Here is a 23,893-nt window from a genome sequence, read left to right as displayed (position 1 = left end):
GGGTGGTTCTAAGTAGGCAAGGATCCATCAATACGCAAGGATGTGGTGGGGATGGGGGTGGTTCTAAGTAGGCAAGGATCCATCAATTCGCAGGGATGTGGTGGGGATGGGAGTGGTTCTAAGTAGGCAAGGATCCATCAATACGCAGGGATGTGGTGGGGATGGGGGTGGTTCTAAGTAGGCAAGGATCCATCAATACGCAGGGATGTGGTGGGGATGGGGGGTGGTTCTAAGTAGGCAAGTTGTAGATTAATCAGATGCTATAACAAAAGATGGTGTCTATTTTAGTTGATTTGTTTACAACTGCTCACAGTGACAACCCTATTCTGATAGACATAACCGCTCCGGTGGCTGGTCATGTGTTAGATGGAGAGATCATGGATGAAGATCTGACATATCAATCTGATAACACTAAAATATGTGCTCAGTGGAAGAAGTTTTATGATCCAGAGTCTGGCATTAATGAGTAAGCACATTTGAGAATGTTATAAAATTAAAGACTTTGATATCAGTAGGTATCATGATTTATCAAAAAGAGATAATGTTATATTCACCAAGCCATTTCTAAAATATGTCACTTCAAACAGAACAATTTGAGACATCCATGGATCAAGACATCTACATATATAGGAGGCCATGGATGATCCATCTCTAATAGTTTTATTTGAGTATTATTATAGTGTAGGATAAATACTCTGTTAAAATAGTTTTTGAATAATAACTATTTTCAGGACAGGTTTAAAAATTTGGAAAAAGGTGACCTGGAATAAAATTTGTAAATGTGTGTAAAGATGGATTCTGTTTAACTGTTGATTATCTTTTTTTTACTTCAGAAGTCAATAGCAATGATTGACATTCAGTTTATAAATATTTGGAAAACTTTTCTTAACCCTTGTCATGCTGAGCATTTCTAAGCATAAGTCTAAATTTCAAAATTTTGCAAACTTATGCAAATTAGTTACACTATGGTACCGATGCTGATTATTATATATAAATTAAAGGTGGGTGATCACGGGGTGAGGTCAGCTGGGCCAACACAGAAAAATGGGTCAGTCAATTGAAAACGGTCATTTTTGTCCATTTCTGATCATTTTTTGCTACATGTGGTATTCAATGGAAAAAAATCAGGAACCAAAGCACATTCGTCCTACAGCCTGTACAACGTGTAGGCTACTGAAGCCAATTAAAGTGGGTTACAGTCATGAGTCTGGGGGTCAGGAGTCCCTGAAGGATCACTCGTATGAAAAAATGACGACTTTTTCCTATTTTTGACCTCTGTTTGGCCTAAAACCAGAAGTAGTCAATACAAGGGGTTGACATAGAAATCGTGGTGACAGAAATCATTCTTATTTAGTTTCTAGGCAAAATAGAGTACTGGAGATTAATTCTGCTCTGGCAAGGGTCCAAGAAATGAACCCTAACCCCCAAAAAGTAATTTTTTTCCACAGAGGAAACTCATGACCTTTTCTTTCAGCTTTCAAGTCATTATTTTTTAACAAACTCTATGTCAGATAGCCTCATTTGAAAGCACAGTCATGCTGCTTGCAGATGGACACAAATTGCTAAACTAAGATTAACACTGCCAAAACCAATAAAGCTGAACCAGGTCCAATCCCAAACAGGTCTGGGTGTAGCACGACAAGGGTTAATAATATGGGAAATGTATAATTTCAGTTTTATTTTACATCATGAAATCTTTAAAATTTTGTTCATGCTACAACTTTCGGAAGTATAATAAATCTCCTATGCTGACCATTCTTGAGTAAAAAAAGCTTTGATAGGGCAGATTTTTAACAGAGATGTTGATATTTCCATGGTCAGATTGCATAAGTGGATGTGTGGGGTATTGTGAGCATTCTCAATGAGATTCTTTCATATTGAGTGCATTTATTTATAAGATTTTGTCAGTTAGAGAAAGTAGAGAGATTCTAACTATTTCAATATGGATAAAAATTCAGCTCCTGTAATATCAAAAATTCAATAATACTAATTTTATCTATTTTATTTATTGCATTTATAAACTAGTTATATTATTTTTGTGAACATGCTGTCAATATTTCTAGTCTGAATTTATTTATTATTTCACTTTGATTTAGATATAGATGGGGAGTAGGAACCAGACCAGGACTTGATGACATTGTCAAACACACAACATACTCCAGAGATCATAATCAGGCTTGCTCTCATGTTCCGCTGAAACATAACCAAACCTATTACTCCTCTGTTAGAGCCAAAAATAGTGCCCTCAATCCTAAAATGGTAGAGGCCTACTCCAATGGAGGTAAGATTCAGTGGGATGTTTTGGGCCTTAAGCCAGAAGGAAAGCAGCATTACATATTTGTATACTCTGCAAAGGAAGTTTTGGGGAATGTTGGAGTCACCATTTCTATCTTTCCATATAGTGTTCTAGTTTTCTATTACTGTAGATAAATTGTCAAGTGTTCAGAAGGTGGAGATAATCCAATTTAAATGTCTTCAAAAGCAGGAGGTAGGCTAGAATGCATACTTATAGCTTTTATCTATTAGAACTAGAAAGTATTGTACCTTTATTTGGATGTTATTTAAGGTATTCTCAGGTCATACAAAAAAAAATGCCAAGTTCTCAGGCCATTTTTTTTAATAATTGATGTGGTAGGGAGGTTTACTTTTTTTTTATCAGAAGCAAGTTTTTTTCCAGATGTTTCATCGAATTGAACAAATCTGTAAACGTACAGGAAAGTTCTCCATGGCATTAAGACTTAACTAAAATATGAGATGTGGCAAAAAATAAAAGCCATCTCTCCGCCACAAGACAAACATTTTTAATGATCAGTGTTAAATAAAAGCCTCATTCGCATCATACTTTTAAATTTCTGTCAAGCATGCAGATGATTCCATAACTAATTAAAAGTCGATTCTTGACTGGATATGAAAATTTCCAGAACGGATATAAAATTTTTTTCGGATTTTACCATTAAAAAAAATTTCAGATGCGGGAGGTTTTTTAGGGATGCAACAGTGTCGGAGAACCTAGCATATATTTTTTTTAGCCTTAGTTTAATTTATTTAGTAATGGAACCCAAGTATACAACAAATGTTGTTGAATATTATGATCTCTGCAATCCCAGAACATAGGAAATAATCAGTACAGGGAAAGGCAAAAATTTATGAAATAAAAAAAAAATATTGTAGAAATGTTGAAAAGTGAGAAGAAACATAGTTAATAATTTTGTAAGTTATTTATTACAAATATTTCAGAAAATCCCATCATACTTCAACAAGAATGGGATATTTTACTTGAACAGGAGATAGTAGATTGGAACCATATTTTTTTTTTGAGTTAATCCATTACAAAAACTCTTAAGCTTCAAAATTTTCAGTACAGTACACAGGATTTTAGCAACAAACTTTTTGTTGTATAAGTATGAGATTTAAAAGAATTGCAAATGTGTACTTTCTGTAAAGAGAGTATTTACCTCATATTTTGTGATTGCAGACTTAGACATCTGACTAAGGGTAAAAGCCCTGTTACAAAAATGTGGTCATGAAATCCACCAAATTACATATAAAGGCTGTTGTACGTGATGTTGTCTGTTAGATACAGTGCACTTGGACAGACCACAACATCACCCACAAACAGCCAATATGACACATATAAAGACAAACTTTTTGGCATTTGAGATATTTAGAATCTAACACCTATATGTCTCAATGCAAGATAGTATAAACAAACTGCAAGAAATAATAAATTATCAATTCTTCTCGATAAAAAAATTGTTATTTTAAAATAAATCTCATACACACATTCAATATTGGTAAAATATGATTATGACTTTTTATTCAATTGTTCCATTTTTTACAGTAAAGAATTGCTCTGTCTCAATCCCAGGGTGAGAAAAGGAAATCTCTCTCGGCTAAAAATAGGAATTTTCTCGTCTCTTTAATGAGAAATTATTGATCCAAATAATGTTGTTGATCTTATCTTTCTTTTCATGAAATATTATATATAAGTAAATGTGCATGTATTGGTAATATGCTTTGTGTGAAAAGTGCTTTGTATAACAGTATGAAGATCTGCTCCTGCTACCTTCCATGACCGTGATCAATAAGCAGATGTGTGACTGGTACTTTTATTATTCAGCAATCACAATACAACAGCAACGTACAAACAATAAGAAGAGAGAAAGAGTCAGAAGACTCCCTTCTTGAGGGCAAACCCTCTTGAACTTAAATCTCTAAAGTTCTCTCTTTAATAAGTTCCTTCTTAGTCCTCTTTTCTAAGTTCCCTATCTCCCTATATATACTAACGATTATGTAAAACAACTATGTCAAACCCCCTGTTCATGTCTATGTTATCATTGATTCATTATGTTTATTTCCTCCCTTTCAATTTGTCATTTATTTATTGATATTACCCTCTTAATTATAAATGAACCTGTACAACTACCATTTTCCTCATGCACCTTTGTCATCTTAATGGTTGTTTATGTATATGGGTATGTCATGTACATGTAACACCTTTTTGATTTGTACATGTATGTGTTTATAATTTGTTTTATTATCTGTTGTCCACATTGGAATATCCTTATGTATTGGGAGTTATTTTGTACCTGTTCTCTTGTTTTGTATAATTGTTTTACCCCTTGTACGTATTAATTTAATCAAAAGTTCACTTGATAAAATATCAGTTATAAAGTCTCAAAATGTCCATACACTCTCCTCCCTTTCTCAAAGACTAACATTATTTAATCAAGAATGTCTAACCACTGTCCTATCACATTTGGAATATTTGAAATACTGTATTAAGATAGAAATACATAGTCAGATGTATACCACTCTAACACAAGAATACTATTATTTTAGAAGATGGTTGCCCTTGCAAACTGCACTGGGTGCCAATAAAAACAAATACTTTAATTTCTTGCAAGAAACATTGTTTTTTTGTTTTCTTTCTTTGTAGTTTAGTTCTATACATTGTGACTTTAAGTGTGTGTCTGTACTCTCCATGCTTAGAAATAAACAAACTACAAAAAGAACTATGTTGGTAATGTTTTTAAATTAGATTCTTTTCTGTTAGAAAATTTTCTCATTGTGTTGTTGATTTTTGTTGTTGTTGTTGTTGTTGCTGATTAATGTTCCTAAAATCTAGTTTAATGTCTGCTTTATTTCAGTATTGATTGATACAACGGTCCCTGTGAAAGGCTGGATTGTTGATGGTGATGCTGGCCATGGCCATGATATGGAATTCTCATCAGAAACTGCTGAGGTAGCAGCTATGTGGGGTGGTTTCAGTGATCCAGAAAGTGGAATTGTATCATACATAGTGGAGGTACACATTAACGATGACCCACCTCAGTCCTTTGACAATGGACTCAAAACTAAGTTTGTAGACTATTCTCTGAGTATGAAGCATGGAGACCATGTGTTCATCAGACTGACTGCTAAAAATGGTGCTGATGTAACATCAATAGTTGATTCAAATGGTTTTGTTATTGACCAGACACCGCCAGTGGTTAAATACCTTCATGATACTGAGGATGGAATGCATTATCAGGTAAGTCAAGTTACACATAGTGGGAGACTTACACCCTTATAAGAACAAAACTTTTAATACATGTAACCTTTGAAAGTTCTATTCAGTATCTTTTGAGTTTTATAATTTTTGCAGATTTTATGGTAAGTATGAAATGACTCAAGAAACAATAACTTCTACAAATAGCAAGGATTTGTGCCTTACATATTTGAATTTTATGATGGCAGGGGGTCTGTTACAAATCACCCTCTGTTTTAACCATTTTAACCAATTTAACACATGTTTAACTAACGCTAACATTATTCAATGATAAAAGTTTAACAGTATCATGAGTATAGCAGGATATTGTTTTCCAAATTTCATGGTCATGAATAGGTTCCAGTTTCACCACCACAATCAGTCCATATATATACCCATTTTTAAATGTAGTAACCCCTCCCCCTTTAGGGTTGTTCCTTGCATCTCATCCCTCCTCTGTTGGCCAAATGGCAGTATATGGAAAGGTAGGTTGTCCAAAAAATATTATATGAACTAAAGCATCTGTAGCTATATATCTTAAGAGGGTGAGTTACTGTTCATATACTACCACATACATATGTACCAATTGGCCCGAAGTACAATGAACAATTTGCTATATTATACTTTTCATATAATAATGATAGAAGTGATACCACAAAATCCTAGATGACATGTTTATACCAATGTAATGGCCACACAAACGATGCTGTTGTTAAATTGTTTATACCAATGTGATGGCCACACAAACGATGCTGTCGTTAAATTGTTTATACCAATGTGATGGCCACACAAACGATGCTGTCGTTAAATTGTTTATACCAATGTGATGGCCACACAAACGATGCTGTCGTTAAATTGTTTATACCAATGTGATGGCCACACAAACGATGCTGTCATTAAATTGTTTATACCAATGTAATGGCCACACAAACGATGCTGTCATTAAATTGTTTATACCAATGTGATGGCCACACAAAAGCCCTACCTGTTGTTCCAATATAATTTCAAGCAGGTCATAAAGCATTTTACAGACTTGTATTTTTAATTCACATACAAGAAATAAAATTCCTGAAAGTATTATTACTTTTTTAAAAACGGTTGAAAGGTCAAGAAAAAATATGGTGAAGCCTTAAATATAACTGATTTTTCATTTTTTTTCCGTAGATTGATGCAACCCAACTTCATTTGAGATGGGAGTTTGAGGACCAAGAATCAGGAATGAAGGAATACAGATACCACATAGAAGATTTCATTCATGGAAGTGGTATCAAGTTCTACCCAAATAATTCAGACTATATCACTCTGCCTGTTCACAATAAAACTACAGTTAATGTAGTACTGAGTGGTCTTAATCTCTCCAGTGGACATAAATATTCCGTGAAAGTAACTGCATTGAACCATGCTGATATGCCGATATCTTTGCAGTCTCCTGGTGTCATGATAGATAGCTCTTCACCAAAGCTTGAGAAGGTATGTATGTATATGTAGATGTATTAAATATTGAAAGGAGATGCTGGTAGTTAAAAAGTTATGTGACTTACACATTTAATATTTGAATGTCTGTTCGTTACAAATTCGTGTCTAGACTGTAACTGTTTTGTCTTTCAAAGTAGTGTTTTGATATTTTACATGTGTGTAGATCACATAAAGACAATGTGTCCCATAACATGGATAATGGTCTTTGTCCTTGCACTTTGACATCAAGGTCAAATTCATTTTTTTTTTTTCGTCGACAAATTTGTGTCCTGTCTGTAACTTTTTTGTCTTTCAATGTAGGCTTTTGATATTTGGCATGTTGGTAGATTACCTAAAGACAATGTGTCATGTATCATAGTTGGTGAGCTTTGACCTATACTATTTGTGTTTCAACCACAATGAGTTTTGCATGATTAATTGAATTTGTTAGGCATGGCTGATGTACAGGATTTTTACCTCAGCAAGGCCCACAGAGATGGATTCCATCTCAATGATATCTGGTTGTCTTTTAACATCTGTAGATTAACCATTTTAACAGTGTTGAAATTTAATAACCATTGAATATTTGTGCAACCCAGTCCTGAACTTTAAATTTGTTTGAGGACATTGTTTGCTGTTCTTGTTAATGCCTTTGGGGCCTAATAAGTGCTGTCCATGAATATTTATGTCCCATATATATTTGTCAGCTAAAACAATTCACTATTCATGGGAATGATTTTATATTTGACCTGCAACTGAAGTATGATGTATCATGTGTGCATATAACTTTTGACATGCCTGCAAATCCTGTTTACCAAGCATCTATTTAAATTATACTTATGCTGTGAAATGTTTTGTCTGCTAAAACCTGAAATCAGTTTACTGCAACAAGTTTTCAGAACGGAGCTTAGCAGGAAAAGTTGTACAGTGTTTATGATTTTTGGCTTAGTTGTACATTTTCATCAAATTAACCAACTTTTTTATGAGTTTTAGTGAAATAGTGTATTTATTTTTTGTTAGCTATATATATGTACTTGAGTTTGCTCCTAGGAATTATTGCAAATGTTGGTATGCAGCTTCATCTACCAAGTTTTACTGAAACTTTTGGACTGGTAATACATCTACTTTGTCTCTGTCTCATGGTAGCATGCTTACCTAATGATTCCTGTAGATCATGGGTTCTATTATGGTTGTTGTAGAGTCAAATTATAATGTGTGCAGTGACATGCCTACATGCAGTCTGTTTCTCCTGTATTCTTGCACAATAAAATAGGGCTTTTAGCAGTTGGACTACTTCAAAGCATGTTCTGTTTGATTGATTGAACATCATGGCCTCAAACTTTATATCTGTATTGCAGGTTCATCTTGGGCTCCAAAGTCTTCCAGAAGAAATGACAGAGGACAACAAATATATTGAACATGATGACCAACACAGCATGACCTTGACCTGGAGTTCTTTTGACTATCAAAGTGGCATTGTCAAAAGTTTTGTTGCTATAGGAACATCCTTTAGTGATACTTCTGTAACCAATGGATTCAAGAAGTTTGGTCCTGATCCAAAGGCTGTGCTAAATGATCTTAATCTTAAACCTGTCAGTACCAATGATCCAGACCCTGTATACTACTATGTACAGGTCAAAGTTCAAAATGGAGCAGGAATGTTTTCAGAGATACAAAATTTGTCTTACCCAATCAAAGTTCTGAAGGACAATGTTCCTGGTACTGTATTTGATGGTAGGCAGGACTCAGAAGACTCTGACTATACAATAGACAGGACCTCCTTAGGAATGTCATTTGTTGGTTTTGAAAGTCAGCAGTGTGGCATTGTAGGATACCAATGGGCAGTTGGCAGCCAGCCTTTTTACTATGACGTTCTACCATTTACAACATATGGCATTGTATTAATAAATGACACACATGGACATGGGCAGATTCACCTGCGGCTGTATGAAGGGTCAACATATTACATAACTGTTCGAGCACAAACGGGACACCGCTGTAAAGAAGACTACATCATCTCATGCTCAGATGGAATCATGTTAGATACAACACCACCTACAGTTAGGATGGTCCAATTTGGTGACGAGAAAATTAACCCAGAGTCCATTACTGCTAGTTTATATCAAAACAGGACTGACTCTCTTGATTTTAAATGGGAGTCCAGTGATGCTTCAGGAATTGCTGAGAATTGGTGGTCCATCGGGTCCTTGCCAGGGAAACATGACATTCATCCAGTAACAGTTACGAAAGAGACTTATATCCCAGCTGGAACAGTCTCCTTCAAGCATGGTCAGACATTTTATTTAAACAATGGTGCTAGAGACCATGCAGGGAACAAACATATGGTGACATCCCCTCCAGTTACTGTGGATACCAGTATTCCAGAGATTGTAAACCTGACATGTACACCCTACATCTCTGTTCTAAAGTCTCTAGTCACGTGTCAATGGGACATGATCAAGGAGTATGAAAGTACCATAAAAAACTTCACTGTGGGTGTTGGGTCAGAAGAAATTAAAACTGATATCTCCCTTTTCCATAAACAATCTATTGTCAAACGTAACTGGATCAGGGATTTACTTACAAGGATAAAAAACAACAATCTGACATCAATCTACATCATATTTAAGTTGGAGAATGTCCTTGGAATGGCTAAGACTCTTCCTTTCAAGGTCATTGTAGATAGAACTGTTCCTATTGGTGGACTTGTTGACATTGTCACAACTATTGATATAAATGGACCTATACAGAAGCAGGACTGTCAGATACCTCTCAGCTTTGTAGAATTCACAGTTGATGGATGGAAAGATGAACACTCTGACATTGATAGGTATTATAGGAAATAAACAGAAGTGTCAGGTTTATTTGACCTGTGTAAAATTTTAAATGTTACTGTTGAAATGTTTCTTGAGGGCACAAGTTCAAGTCTTTGATAGGTATTGCATTACTGCTAAAAAGTCTGTTGTTTTAACAGAATAACTAGTGCATGTTTTGTTTAAACTAAACTTTTTTAATATTTTCTAGAGAGCAATTACACCAGTATTATATTGGTATCTGATCACTAATTATGTACTATAGAACTCATTGAAATCCATGTTTATTGTAAATTGAGAACTGCTAAGATATTCTTAAAAAAATGAATTTATTTTTACTGAAATATTGTCAATTAAGTAAAATTAACAAGTTTAAAGTTAAAAATGGCTTTAAGAATTGAAACTTATTTACAAAAGCGATTTCTTTATGTGCTGAACTTTATTTCATGAACATTATTTTTAGGTATGAAGCAGCCATTGGATCTAATGGGAGAACATCAAACATTCAAGATTTTACCTCATTGACAGTCAAGGATGTTAAGGTCAAGGAAAAAGTCCTAATTACTGACCTAGATATTGATGATGGCAGTTCTGTCACAGTCACTCTCCGGGCTTACAACAAGGCTGGGTTGTACGCTCAAGTGACCTCGAACCCTGTTATTGTAAGTCTGGTTCCCAAACTAGAAGTACTTGATGGAATCAGTAAGGATGATGAAGATTACCAGACATCATTGAATGTTATTCAAGGTCGATGGAGATATTCTGACAGGTGTAAGATCATATCTGCTGATTGGTCTGTAGAAGATATTGCTGGGAATGTTCTTCAGGAGTTCACTCCCTTGCCATCTGCTATAAATAGATTTTACTCAGATGTTATGAACTTAACCAATGGAAGAACCTACATCAATATTATACGGACTGTTGATGCTTTAAACCGATCCAGAATATCTCGTTCTGATGGAATAGCTGTGAAGATAGAACCTCCTATACCTGGAGATGTTAGAGATGGTGAATCTGAAGACCTTAATTATCAAGAGTCTATACATGAATTGTATGTCAACTGGGATCCATTTGGAGATTCTAAATCCAGGGACTCTACACAAAAGATCCAGAGATATGAAGTAGCCATAGGAACAGACAGAAGATATGCAAGCACCAGAAGTAATGTTCATTACTATATAGATGTAGGTCTCAATACATCCCATGTTTTCAAGAACCTTAATTTGACTGCTAAAACAGTAACTTACTACATGACTGTAAGGGGTTATAGTTTTGCTGGTAGCTACCAAGAAGAGAGTTCCAATGGTGTTAAAGTAGGCTACCATGATGAGATATTTCCTGGAGTTGTTGAGTACAGCCCTGTTCAGTCATACACAGATAAGCTGTATGTATCATGGAATGGTTTCCAAGCAGATATGGGTATTGATAAATTCAGGGTTGGAGTATCTACATTCAAACCCTGGCAACTTCCAAATGACACATTAAGCTGTAAGCTTTATGATGAAATGTTACCAGTGTTTAATACTGTAAACCTACATGATGTTGGGGTTGATACATTCACAGAAATGACCAACCTGAGTCTTATACATGGACATGAGTATTATGTGACAGTCATAGCCATGGATACTACTGAGAGATGCATGGGTTCATATGGTCCCCCATTAATGATAGACATTACACCCCCTGAACCTGGGGTGTTACATCTCCCAGGTGGGACTGGTCCAAATGTTGCATATGTCTTTGATCCACAGAGACTTGAGATTTCCTGGACAGAGTTTACAGACCCTGAAAGTCATGTCAGTATCTATGAGCTGAAGCTTTATTCTGGTATCACTTGTTTTGACACTGGGGAGGTTCCTGTTAAAGATTTTGGTGAAATGTATTCTGTTATAAGATCTGAGGAAATAACTCATGATCTGCGAATGGAATTTTATGATCTTAATCTCAACTCAAAATTTACTTACCTTGTAGTGGTCACAGCAGTAAATGGGGCAGGTTTGAGAACAACTGTAAGATCACTTCCTGTGCATCTTGACACTACCCCACCTATCCCAGGAGTTGTTAAAATGGGAAAAGACTGGAAAACTGACATCTCATTCCAATCAAATGCCAACACTATGGAGGGTATGGTAGGAATTGCTTACACAGAAAAGGCATCAAAATGTCCACGCTCTATTCAAGTCTTTCCACCGTCTAATGCTAAAAGTGGTGTTGTAGCTTTAGGAATGGACTTTGATTCAGAATGTGTTGTAAAAACGAAGGATAAAATATCCTTGTTTATTCAACATGATGACAAGTTACAGCATTTGATAAAAGGTGGAATCAAACTTTCTTTAGAGAAAATCTTGGAAGGAAATTATAGTGCTGTGTTCAAAGCTGCTACTGGTGATCACATGATAACTAGTTGGTTCCTTGCCTCAAGTTTTGATGGTATATTAACGGACTTTACATTTGAGCCACCAGAAAATGATACTAATGTGAAAATGGAAGATATCAGGGGTGGCTTAGATGCAGAGGTTAATATACTAACATCTAGAACTCATGAAAGAACATCATCTTCACCAACCACAAGATATGCAGAAACATCAACTGTTGATAACTCCACTGACGATAGTACATCTTATAACAATGAATGGAATAGAACTGTCACAACTGAAAATTTTTATACAAATATAACAAGAGAACCTATTTATGCCGTGTATGGTACAACAGAAAGTAAACAAACAACATTGGATTACCATAGCAGCAAGAAGTTGCTGACAACACCAGGCCAACAGTTCAGGAGGAAGGTGCTAAACAAGACATCTGACGAGTTAGGTTTTGCACTTTCAGATCAGTATGGTATAGGGTTTCATATCCCTGGCTACCAGATGGAAGGAAAATGGTATGGCTATGTCTGGAAGCGGGATAAATACAAAACTATTTCTCAACAGATTAAGCTGAAATTTGATCCTACTTCTTCATATAATAATTTTATTGTGAGTCTTGGAAAAGTTGTGACTCCTGTAACTACAACTTGGAGTATTCATATGTTCTTAAATGGTGAGATTATTGCCCAGTTTAATGGTGTTGGTCTACAGGAAACTGGAGTCTCAGGAATTTACACATGGAATAAGGATAATTTCTTTCCACCTGTTACAGACTTCTTGAATCCATTCATTGGGGAAGCTATCATTACCAGTATTACTGTACCCTTAGCAAAAACAGATGACATGAAATGTTCTCATGGAGCAGGATTTTATGATGGTGAAAGTGGTATAAAGGAACTTTGGGTAGGTATTTCTGATACTATAAATGACACAGACTCAATATCTCCCATGATGCTCTATAAATCATTCTGTAACCCATGCCAACCAGGCTGTAATATTGGTTGTGAGACAAGCTGTACGGACGGTCACACAGAGGACTTTCAAATAATTGATGTTAAAGTTGGAAATCTGACCCTCAATGCAGCAACTGTAGACAGAACACAAAAGAATTCTGATAGCCAGCTGAATGCTACAACATACTTCTATAATATTCTAGCCATTAACTATGCAGGACGTGAGACATTTGCTAGGTCTAAAGGAGTGATGATAGACTCTACACCTCCAGATCTACAGTATGTCAGGTGTGTTGACCCATCAAATTCCATGGATGAACCATCAGAATTTCAGGGAACCAGTAGCAGCATAGGAGCTTACTGGGAGTGTAGTGAAGATGTTGGAGATATTGTGCAGTATCGGATACAGATTGGTTCTAAACCAGGTAATATTGATAAAGCCTTGTATAATTAATTTTTGGGCATTCTTTTTAGAGTTCCTATAATATGCCTTTAAAATATTAAGATGTCATCTGACTTCTCTTTCTTTGATAACTGCAGTATCATTTCAAAATACTACTAAGAATTTCTTAATTGCTTGCCGTTCTATGGAAAGTAATAAAAAAATCACTTATTCTGCCATAAGCACCTATACCTCCACATTTATAATTAGTCTATGAATCCTGAAGTCTTTTTTAGCTCAAAGGCCATGTAAGCTATTGCCATCGCTTGGCCTCTGATGCCATCGTCATGAACAACATTTAGCTCACCTGACCAAAGGCCAAATGAGCTCATGCCAACACTTGGTGTCCGTTGTCAATACGGACAAATTTTCGAAAAATTTCTCCTCAGAAACTACTAGTCCAACAGGATGTTAACTTGGCATGATTGTTCCTTAGAGTATTGTGCACAAAATGAATATTGGGATTGTTGATCCATGAAAAAACATGGCCGGCGTCACTAAAAATTGAACACAGGGGTCTGAAGGCATTTTTTTCCAAATAACTCAAAAAATGTTGCCTTTAGCAGCAGTTATTGTTCAGCATCAGGAAACGGACATATGCGGAAAATTTTATAACAATTTGTCAACTATTGTAGGAGTTGTGGCCCCTGAAATAGCTTTTTTGGCATTTTTTGCATGTACAACTTTGAAAATCTTCTTCTCAAAAACCATTTTACAGAATTCAATGAAAGATAGCACATTTGTTCTTTAGCGTATCCCACACAAAATGAATGTTGGGATTTTTGATCCATGAAAAAACATGGCTTCTGTTTCTAAAAATGAAAAGAATATAGGTGTCAGATGGCAGTTTTTTGCAAATAACTCAAAAGTTCTTGCCTTTAGCAAAATTCTGGCAGGGTACTATTGTTCAGCATCATGCGATAGACGTATGCCAATATTTTCAAAGCAATTCATCATTTGATGTAGAAGTTAAGGCCCCATAAATATTTTTTTACTTCACCTGACTGAAGGCATATATGAGCTATTGCCATCACGTGTCCGCTGTCATTGTGAACAGTTTTTCAAAACTCTTCTCTGACACAACTTGATCAATTGGACCCAAACGTGGTATGAATGTTCCTATGGGTATCCTGCATAGAACTGATACGGGGATTTTTGATCCGTCAAAAAAACATGGCGGCCAATACTAAAAATAGAACATAGGGGTACGACAGTAGTTTTTCGCATTTTTGTCCAAAACTTTTAGGATTAGCCAAATTTTGATGTAGGATAAAATGTTCAGTATGATGAGGTCTATCAGTGATCAAATTGTCATGTAAATCTGTTTAGTCATGTTGAGTTACTGCCCTTCGACATCTTTTTTGCTATTTTTAATGTTATTTTAGGAAATTTTCTCTTCAGAAATCTACTGGACAGAATTTAATGAAAATTGGTATAATTTTTTTCTAATTTATGAGCTTTAGGAATATTTATCCAAGAAAAAAACATGGACATTGTTACAAAAGTAGAATGTTGCTTATTGAGACAGGTTAGCGTTTCAGGCTCTTTAGAGTCTCTGGTTATTCAATGAACTCATTGTTTTAATACTTAAATTGTTGTTAAGCAGAATTGTATTTGTTTTTTGGCAATTAATTGCCTAGCAGGGAAGTTTGAAAAACAAAGCATTGTACATGAATTCTAACAATAAAGAAGTACATTTATCATTATTCTTGTTTTTAGGTGAGTCTGACATAAAATCTCAAGTATCTGTAGGACTGACAAAGAAACTTGAAGTCACTGGTTTGAGTGGAAAACTACAACATGATCATACCTACTACTTTACTGTCACTGTGGTCAACTCAGCTGGTCTGGTATCCCAGGATTCATGTAATGTTACCGTAGAGATATTACCACCAGATGTCAGTAATGTCACCTTGACCTACATGTACAGTGATGATGTCATGGATGACACAGTTTTAACAGCAGACAACAAAAATATTGGACTGCAGTGGGATGGTGGGAAAGATGATGTGGCATTTTATGGTAAATGTTTAAAAGAAAATCAAGTTTAGTTCTCTTAATGAAAAAAATGTATATTGATTTAAATTGTAAGATTTCAACATGAAATGTTTGCTGGGTTGCATATGTCATACATCTATTTAGTTGACATCATGCTTATACATTTTTGAATTATTGTAAATTATGAAACACAGTTTGTTGCATGTCTGATTGGGCTTTACAGCAGGCCTTTATTGCTCTGTTGACAGCAATTAATGTGTCAAACATTTGACTGGTTACTTTGGAATAACGACTTCCTTGCTTTTAGTTAATGTGAAATTTAATCAACATCAGGAATTGTAAGCAAGTTGCTTGTGAAAAAAGATGAGCTCATCAAAAAATTGTCAACTATTGTAAGAATCCATTTTCATTCCACAGAATGGGAGATAGGCTCTGAACCTGAGACAGATGATGTATTTCCAAGAATTAAAGTTGGGATCACTGATTCCAGGAAAGCCTTTATCAAGGATGGGAAACTATGGATTGATAAGACACCCCTTAATATCTCTGTAGGAGAGTTTGCCAATAAGAGCTGGAGCAATGAGTCTGTTCACGAGGCTCAGTCTAACACCTTCTTTGTCTTAGAACCAGGAAAATGTGTCTATGTGACACTGTATGCAGTGGGAAGGTCACATCTCTCATCAAGTGTCAGATCAGAACCTCTCTGTATCAAACGTGAGTATTTTAGAAATAGGATATCTAGTTTTGATGTTGTAATGTAAATTAAGCAGTAAAGCACGATCACTCTATAATAATTTTAAATGTATCAAAAGTTTTCAATTTGTGAGATGCTATACAAAAATTACACAGTTGTCACTTCAAGTTGTTCACCAGCTATATACACATTTGTACAACAGGTGAAAATTAGGAGTGTAATATATGGTAAACTTAGAAAAATAAAATCAAATCTTTTTGAGGTAAAACTGATGTCAGATTGGTGTAATCCTAACAATTACTAAGGTGTCATAATTAACAAAATGATGTAGGTAAAAGGCAGCCATTTGATCATCTTCTTTGAATCTATTATCACACTTTGGTCATACAAAAATATGGAATTTCAATTAGAGTCAGTATTTGGTTGTTTGTTTTCTTTTTTTATTTATTCCTTATTTACTTCACCCCTACACAATGATTGGATGAATTATTGACTGCCCAGATAGATCACCCTGTTAAATAACCCTCCTCAGGATATTATATCACCCTGTATCTATATCTGTGATAGGTCACTCTTCTCAGCGGCATTGTTCTTTTTTTCTTTTTTTTTTTCAATTTACATGCACAATGTTTTCAGTTTAACATAACACATAATGCATGTGGTGAAGAGTGATATACCATAATACTACACTCAGAAGATATTTACCCTCAACTGAGTCTCGGGAGATATATTTACTTTGTGTGGTATTCTGGTATATAAACACCCTCAATTACAAACATTATGTGTATATTACCCTTGTCCAGCTGTCTGTCTATTACAACAATTACCACTGTAGTTTTTGTCACAGCTAGTACTTATATCCCTAATCTGTTGGATGGGTATACTATTTCACCTATGTTGACAAAAGCATAGTATGGGTGTTTTACATTGTACGATTGTGGGCTTTGCAGGTAACAACAACCTACTGTTTGTCTATGTGTATGGCTTGAGAGATTTTCTGTGTAATACATGTACTGTTATTAAAAGGTTGAATCTTTAAAAATAAAAAAAATAGTCAAATGTAGATAATTGTTACTTTTTTTTCAAGTACCAATGAACACTGATACCACACAATAGTGTCCTAATACTGTTGTTTTATGATTTTGCACTATTGCTGAATGGTATACAAAGATAAGGTCCTTTTGTCATGTAAGTACATGTATTTGACAAAAGTCAGTCAAAAAATATTCAAAGTCAATACGTTTTAAATAATTTTGACAGATGTACGGAAACAGTAAATCTATAGGATTTATTACAATTATTATAGGCAATGAAGATCAAGACCTGTCCCTGAGACCCCCCACAGACCATCGGAAACGTACAGGTACTAAACAGCATGGAGAGATCAAGTTACAGGACACAGAAACAGGGCTGTCAGCTGATATTATTATCAAAGGTAGGTGTTTCTAGTATTGTGTTAAGTCTTTGTATAGCAAGGTTACTATCAAATAAGTTTCTAAAACAGGGTTATGTTCAGCCTTTAATTGTTATTATCACCACTAAAAAGGTTTTATGGTTGTCATCACTATTTGATTGGACAATATTATGTTTCTATATCACAGATGAGACAAGCAATCTTTGAGGTTAAATTTAATATCTTATGGAATGGACAACCAACTTGACACTTACCAGTGCTACTGGCAGCATGCTTACTATTCCTATAACAAAGTCAAGCCTTTGGCACATACCTTGTCTTTTATTGAATAAAAATGAGAAATGAAATGCAAAATGGGATGAGTATTTCTTACATTGGAAGTGCAGCTATTCTATCCCTTGCCCTTATCATCAGGGCATTAAGGATTACGGCAGTCCTTTATATTCTATTTTAATTCTCCCATAGGTTTCCATATCCATATGCTTATTGAAAGTATAGAACCTTTCATGGGAGTAATTTTGAAACTTGGTAGGGAGCTTCAATACAAGCATTCTTGTCATATTTATTGATCATTTTCTTCTAGTTTCCATATTGCATTTACATTATTGGTTTTTATTCAATAAGTGGATGATATATTGGAATCACCTTATCCAAAGTCTGTATGTCCACATTTTTTCACATTTTGTCTAAAGTGGCTCCCTATGGATGGATTGATTTCAAATTTGGTGTGTGTTTTTTTTTTTTGATGAGGTATACATTATAAGTAATTTTGGGTGCTGTTGGATATTTACTTCCTCCTTTGTGGGACATTGCCATATTTCACTATAAGGAAAATTTTCGTCATAAAAATCTTAGCTCCTAATAGACAAATTGATTTCAAGTGGGACTTTTTATAGATGGGGCATACTATAGAGGCTATTTTAGTTGCTTTACGATATCAACTTCCTGTATGAGTGGGGTGCACCTAGCACAATAACATGTACAACTTCATGTTTTTTTTCCAGGAACAAACATAACAATGTTAGGAGGTGTTTTGTCAAAAGATGATGTTACAGCAGACTATGGTACTGCTGCTTCTGACAAATACAACCGATATCTGATAAATCCTATGTCACGATGGAATGATACATCAAGGTTCCTCAGAAATAGGTAAGTTGCTGATAGTTTCAACATCACAATGGAATTAATTTTTGTTATGTATTAATTTGTATAGGACCACAAAAAATGTGCAGTCATATGTTGTTATGATGCTGTTGTCATCTGTGTCTTTGTCATTATCGTCCTTAGACACTTGGTTTTCGTGTGATAACTTTAGTTGTGGTTTACTAATTGTTATGAAATGTTGATATGATTTTACTAACCACTAAAGGAAGGTTCCTATTTAATTTGGAATTTGTGACCCCTACCGTTTAAGAATAAGGGGAAAACAGTAAAAATAGGTGTTTAATTAAAACTAGTGTAGAATGGTTTTTTTCTTCAGATTTTAATTATTCCTTTTTTATAATTTTGGTAAATAAATGTTTCAGCAGATTTGATGCATTTTGGACCATTTTGGAGTTATTAGGGGTCAAAGTGGCCACATCCCAAAAAAATCTACAATTTTATTTTTGGTCTGGTCTCCAATTTTTTTATTGGATTCCATATGAAAATCCCTGCCTGCATTTTTTAATCAGATTTCTACAGATATCTCTTACAGTTTTCCAAGTTATAAGGGATTAAAGGGGCCAAAAAATCAACTTCCTTATTTTTGGTCCGATTTCAAAAACATTGATTTTTAAATTTTGTGCAATATAGTGTCCAAACCAGTTGTTGTGTCCACAATGAATTGTAAGTCCCTATGCTTATAAATGTGTCAAAAACTAATATTATTTTCCTTATGAAGATCTGTGCTTGCATTGATCAAATGGGATTTTACATATCTCTTATGGTTAACAAGTTATAAGGGCTCAAAGGTGCAAGACCCCAGAAAATTGACTTTTTCGTTGGTGGTCTGATTTGCTAAATTTTTATTTCAATTTAAATTGTTTTGCAATATAGTGTCCAAACCAATTGTAGTATGTAAAGGAATGTTCATCTGTCCATGGTTCACACTTCATAAAATAACAATAAACATTAAAATGCTGTCTGTCCTGATAATCTTTAAATGTCTATTTTAAATCTTATTTTGTGTCAAACATGTAATCCAAATTAATTTAGAACTTCATTAAGCCTTAAAGTTGTCCTTCCACTCTACTCTACCCTTAACATTTTATGCATTGCCATTTTGGCTCGAGCACTGTTAAAGTCTAGATTGTTGTCCCGTTAACTCAATGTGAAATGCTTTTGAAAAATGAAATAATTTCCCTACCTACATACTCTATTTTTTCTTGCTGGTAGCAGAAATCAAGACTATTATTTTTATCTTAGCCCCAACTGTTCAAGGAGTATTGAGCTTCATCTTGCAAAGAATTTTATTTTAATAATTTTTCTTCCACAAAAGTTGGACTGATATCATTTTTTCTCTTTCCCCCTTTACATTATTTCTTGTGGTAAATATATAATTTTTTCCTCAATTTATAGTACATGCATCCCTGTCCTGATTTTTCTACTACTCTGCTGGGACACATCCCTCTTATGATATTATATATCTGTATATATATATTTCTACATCATCCTGATGGTATGTTTACCTGCTGATGCAATACAACTGATTTATTTTAACTTGGTTTTTGGGGTGTGTGCTCTAGACAGAAGGGCTGTATTAATAGGGGGATCAGGATTAAAATATCTCTACTAGGGTTAGCACAACTCTTTCTTTCTATAGATTGAAGCAGTATGCTGGTATAATGTTTTACCTCTCGCCATCAACAACAGTTGAGAGTTTGAGGGAGAACAAGATCAATGTAAAGTTTGATTCTTCAATGTTTGATCCCAACACAGATCTACCTGTACTCATATATTGGGACAATGGTATATATGTTACAAGTTATTGTAAAGATGTCAAATTTGATATACATAATGTTGCTGACAATGTTTTTTTTTCAGTAACATTAATTTGAGTACAACCAGAAATTCACATGTTGTTCACATGGATAAAGCCTAGCACTTGATTTAAATTAAAGTAACTAAACAACTCACAGAATTTCAGGGCATATGTTTTATGTGAATTGATCTCATTCCTGCTGCATCAAAACATATCCAAACTGTTGCTTACAAAATGTTCTTTGTTACCAGAAAAATGCTACTCAAATGGTTAGTCAAATAATGACTAGTACAATTTTTTAAAAGTAATGGTGGTGAAAAGATGTTTGGAAAATATCTGCTCACATTTTGTCATATGTTTCATGCTTAGCATATAACTTGAGAACAAGTATTATATATGAAAATAGAAGATGTGGCATGACTGCCATTGAGACAGTCGTCCACCAAAAGTCAAGCAACGAACAATAAAACTTCTATACAAAGGCCCCAAAATAAATGATGTGAAACTATATCAATTTGAATTGTTATTTGAAACTTTCTTAATGCAAGATGTATTGCTAATGTTAAAAGGAAAATTAATTTAAATATTTCATTTTTGAAAGTTGGTATTACTAATTTAATTATGATAAATTGATTGTAGTTGCTGAATTGTGGAAGCATCCTCAAGACACCTGTAAAGGTGTACAGGATATTACAGACTATAAGGGTTCCATGTTCTCAACAAAGGTATACAACATCATTCAATTATTCTCACTCTTTTAGTGAGAACTATTCAATATGCTTGAATTTTTCAGCAATAAAAATACAGTTATTAGAATATTAGTATCTTTCATTTTACTCCTAAAGAACTTAATTTTGTCGTTGTTTTGGAACAAAAATGTCAGTTCATAGATTCTTTATTTCATGGATTAATACCAATGAATGGGAAATTTTGTTTTTGTTAAGGAATCAAATTTTGTGGTTCGCCAAACTGAAGAAGACCACAAAAATTGGTACCCCACAAACAATAATACTTATACAGTATACCAATTGCACAATTGCAAAAAAATGTGATCGGTATATATATGAAGAAGTCTACGTGTCTATCCATTTCCATCCTAAGGGCCAGGTGAACTATTGCCACCACTTTACATCCAACACCATGAAAAAAGTTTTAAAACTCTTCTCCTCTGACACTACTTGACCAATTAGAACCAAACTTGGTATGAATGTTTATTAGGGTATTATTCGTAGAACAGATATTAAGATTTCTGATCCATTGAAAACTATGGCCGCTTTAAATAAAAATAGAACATAGGGGTCTGACAAAAGTTGTCTACATATATCTCCAAAACTGTTAGGTTAAGCAAAATTCTGACTGTATTTAGTGTTCAGCATTAGGAGATGTATCTGTGGTCAAATTTTTGTATAAATTTGTTTAGCCATGTTGGAGTTATTGCCCTTCTTTATGTTATTTTTAGGCTATTTTTACACTTAGAAGTTTTCACTTTAAAAAAAAATATTTTCCTTGGATATATTTGACCAATCAGTACAAAACTTGGTATGAATGTTTCTTATTGTATTCTGCATAGAACTAATGTGACAATTTTAAGCTGCCATTACTAAAAATAGAGCATAAAGGTCTGACCAAATATCAATATTTCATTGTGCATTGTGTTTCTCTTGTGATTAATGAGATTTAACTGGTTTTCCTCAATTTTTTTGTTATTTTGGTAATGTTTTCCAATTTGTGTTTAAAAAGTCTTTGTAACCAATGATATAAATACCATTTTAAAAGCCCTGTGACTATTTTCATAAAAGCATTTGATTATGAAAGGGAGGTCTTGCAGTGTTTGGAAATAAATATTCTGGCCTACACCTCCTAGATATAAATATTCTGACTCCATAAAATCAATGGGTTGTCCCCTTAAACTAAAAATCAATTGTAAGTTTTGATTTCACACAGTTTTTCCCCATTTAACTGTTAGAACTTAAGATCAATTAGCATAATTAATGTTTTCGTACTATCAACCACTTAACTAAATTTGATAACTTAATTATCATGGTTTATAAATGTAATATGTACAACTAACATGTATTGTACTTTAATTCCAGTTATGTAAAGAAGTGTTCATGAAATTTGAAGTTGATCATCCTGATAGGAAGAAAAGTTCTGCTGCACTCCATATTCCTGTTCCAAGAATGTGGTCCTTAATGCTTGTCCAGACGTGCCCCCAACACACAGCCCAGGATACTGACAACAGACCTGTTTGCCACAGAAGATATGGATGATGCCCAGAATCAGAATGGTACTATGACTATACAGTACCTAGATGGTGAAATGGATACAGTTGAATTCTCTATTGTTGAATTGAAACATGGAGAAGCAAACATCACTGCTGATGGGGAAATACATTACTTCCCTCCAAAAGATTTCAATGGCATTGATTATGTGGTAGTAAAAGTTGTGGAGACAGGACTTCTACCACCGTTCCATCCACTTTTTAGCACCAGAAATATAACAGTACATGTGAAACCTGCAAATGATGCTCCTATAATTCTTCCATTTGATTCTGACCTTGTATTTGAAGAAATAGATGTTCAAGGTAGTGGAATGAAGATTGTGTCTATACTTCTGGAAGGAAATGTGACAAAGTCACATGATCTTGGTCATGTGACATTCTTTGATGTGGACTTTGTAGATCCCTCATCGAATGAAATAAACTTCACTATGAGAACAACAAACCAACAGCTGGCCAACTTGACCTTTGAACCTGTCAAATTCCATGGCATACGAAAAAAGATGTTTAGAGTTCGGTTGTCTCTTGATAAGGAATTCAATGGCCAGATGACATTAAGTGTGAGGGGATTTGATCAAGCTAGATTTACAACTAAAATGATGGAGGTTAATGTTTACATTCTTTTATCTCCATGTGTCCATGGTAACTGTCTCAATATAACTTCTACCCAGTGTGATGACAAGGAGAGAGCAATGACCTTTGAGAAGTATGTTTGCCAATGTGATGTTGGTTACACCGACCAATGGTGTCAGACTGACATCAATGAATGTGACCCAAATCCATGTTCTGTCTTCTATGATTGTGAAGATCTGATTGGCTACCAGAAATGTAACCTTAATGTCGTCAAGACAATCCTCTTGACATTTGCTGTGGCCTTGACACTAGTAATGTGCTTTATACTGATTAGAAGATACTTCAAGAAAAAGAGGCCTAGTAAAATAGACCCTGGCTATAACATATGGTAAGTGTTTCTATGCTGTACTGG

The 23,893-nt window shown here is 34.6% G+C and overlaps 1 protein-coding gene across 1 annotated transcript in view; it reads left to right on the top strand.

The window, feature by feature from the left end:
• LOC148607955 (uncharacterized) overlaps positions 1 to 23,893 on the top strand; it is a 69,183-nt gene that overhangs the window by 43,204 nt on the left and 2,086 nt on the right. The window contains 14 exon segments of the mRNA XM_088544480.1: positions 289 to 466; positions 2,097 to 2,281; positions 5,151 to 5,533; positions 6,695 to 7,000; positions 8,344 to 9,815; positions 10,262 to 13,545; positions 15,282 to 15,584; positions 15,978 to 16,274; positions 17,561 to 17,689; positions 18,673 to 18,817; positions 20,472 to 20,617; positions 21,270 to 21,355; positions 22,724 to 22,824; positions 22,826 to 23,869. Of these exon segments, the coding sequence (XP_088400606.1) occupies positions 289 to 466; positions 2,097 to 2,281; positions 5,151 to 5,533; positions 6,695 to 7,000; positions 8,344 to 9,815; positions 10,262 to 13,545; positions 15,282 to 15,584; positions 15,978 to 16,274; positions 17,561 to 17,689; positions 18,673 to 18,817; positions 20,472 to 20,617; positions 21,270 to 21,355; positions 22,724 to 22,824; positions 22,826 to 23,869 (8,059 nt within the window).

This window comes from Perna viridis, chromosome 9 (assembly GCF_037379345.1).
Source record: "Perna viridis isolate PV_CMFRI_1.1 ecotype Kerala chromosome 9, ASM3737934v1, whole genome shotgun sequence".
Taxonomy (NCBI): Eukaryota; Metazoa; Mollusca; class Bivalvia; order Mytilida; family Mytilidae; genus Perna; species Perna viridis.
Note: the sequence above shows the minus strand (reverse complement) of the source record. Positions and strands in the feature narration are given on the sequence as shown.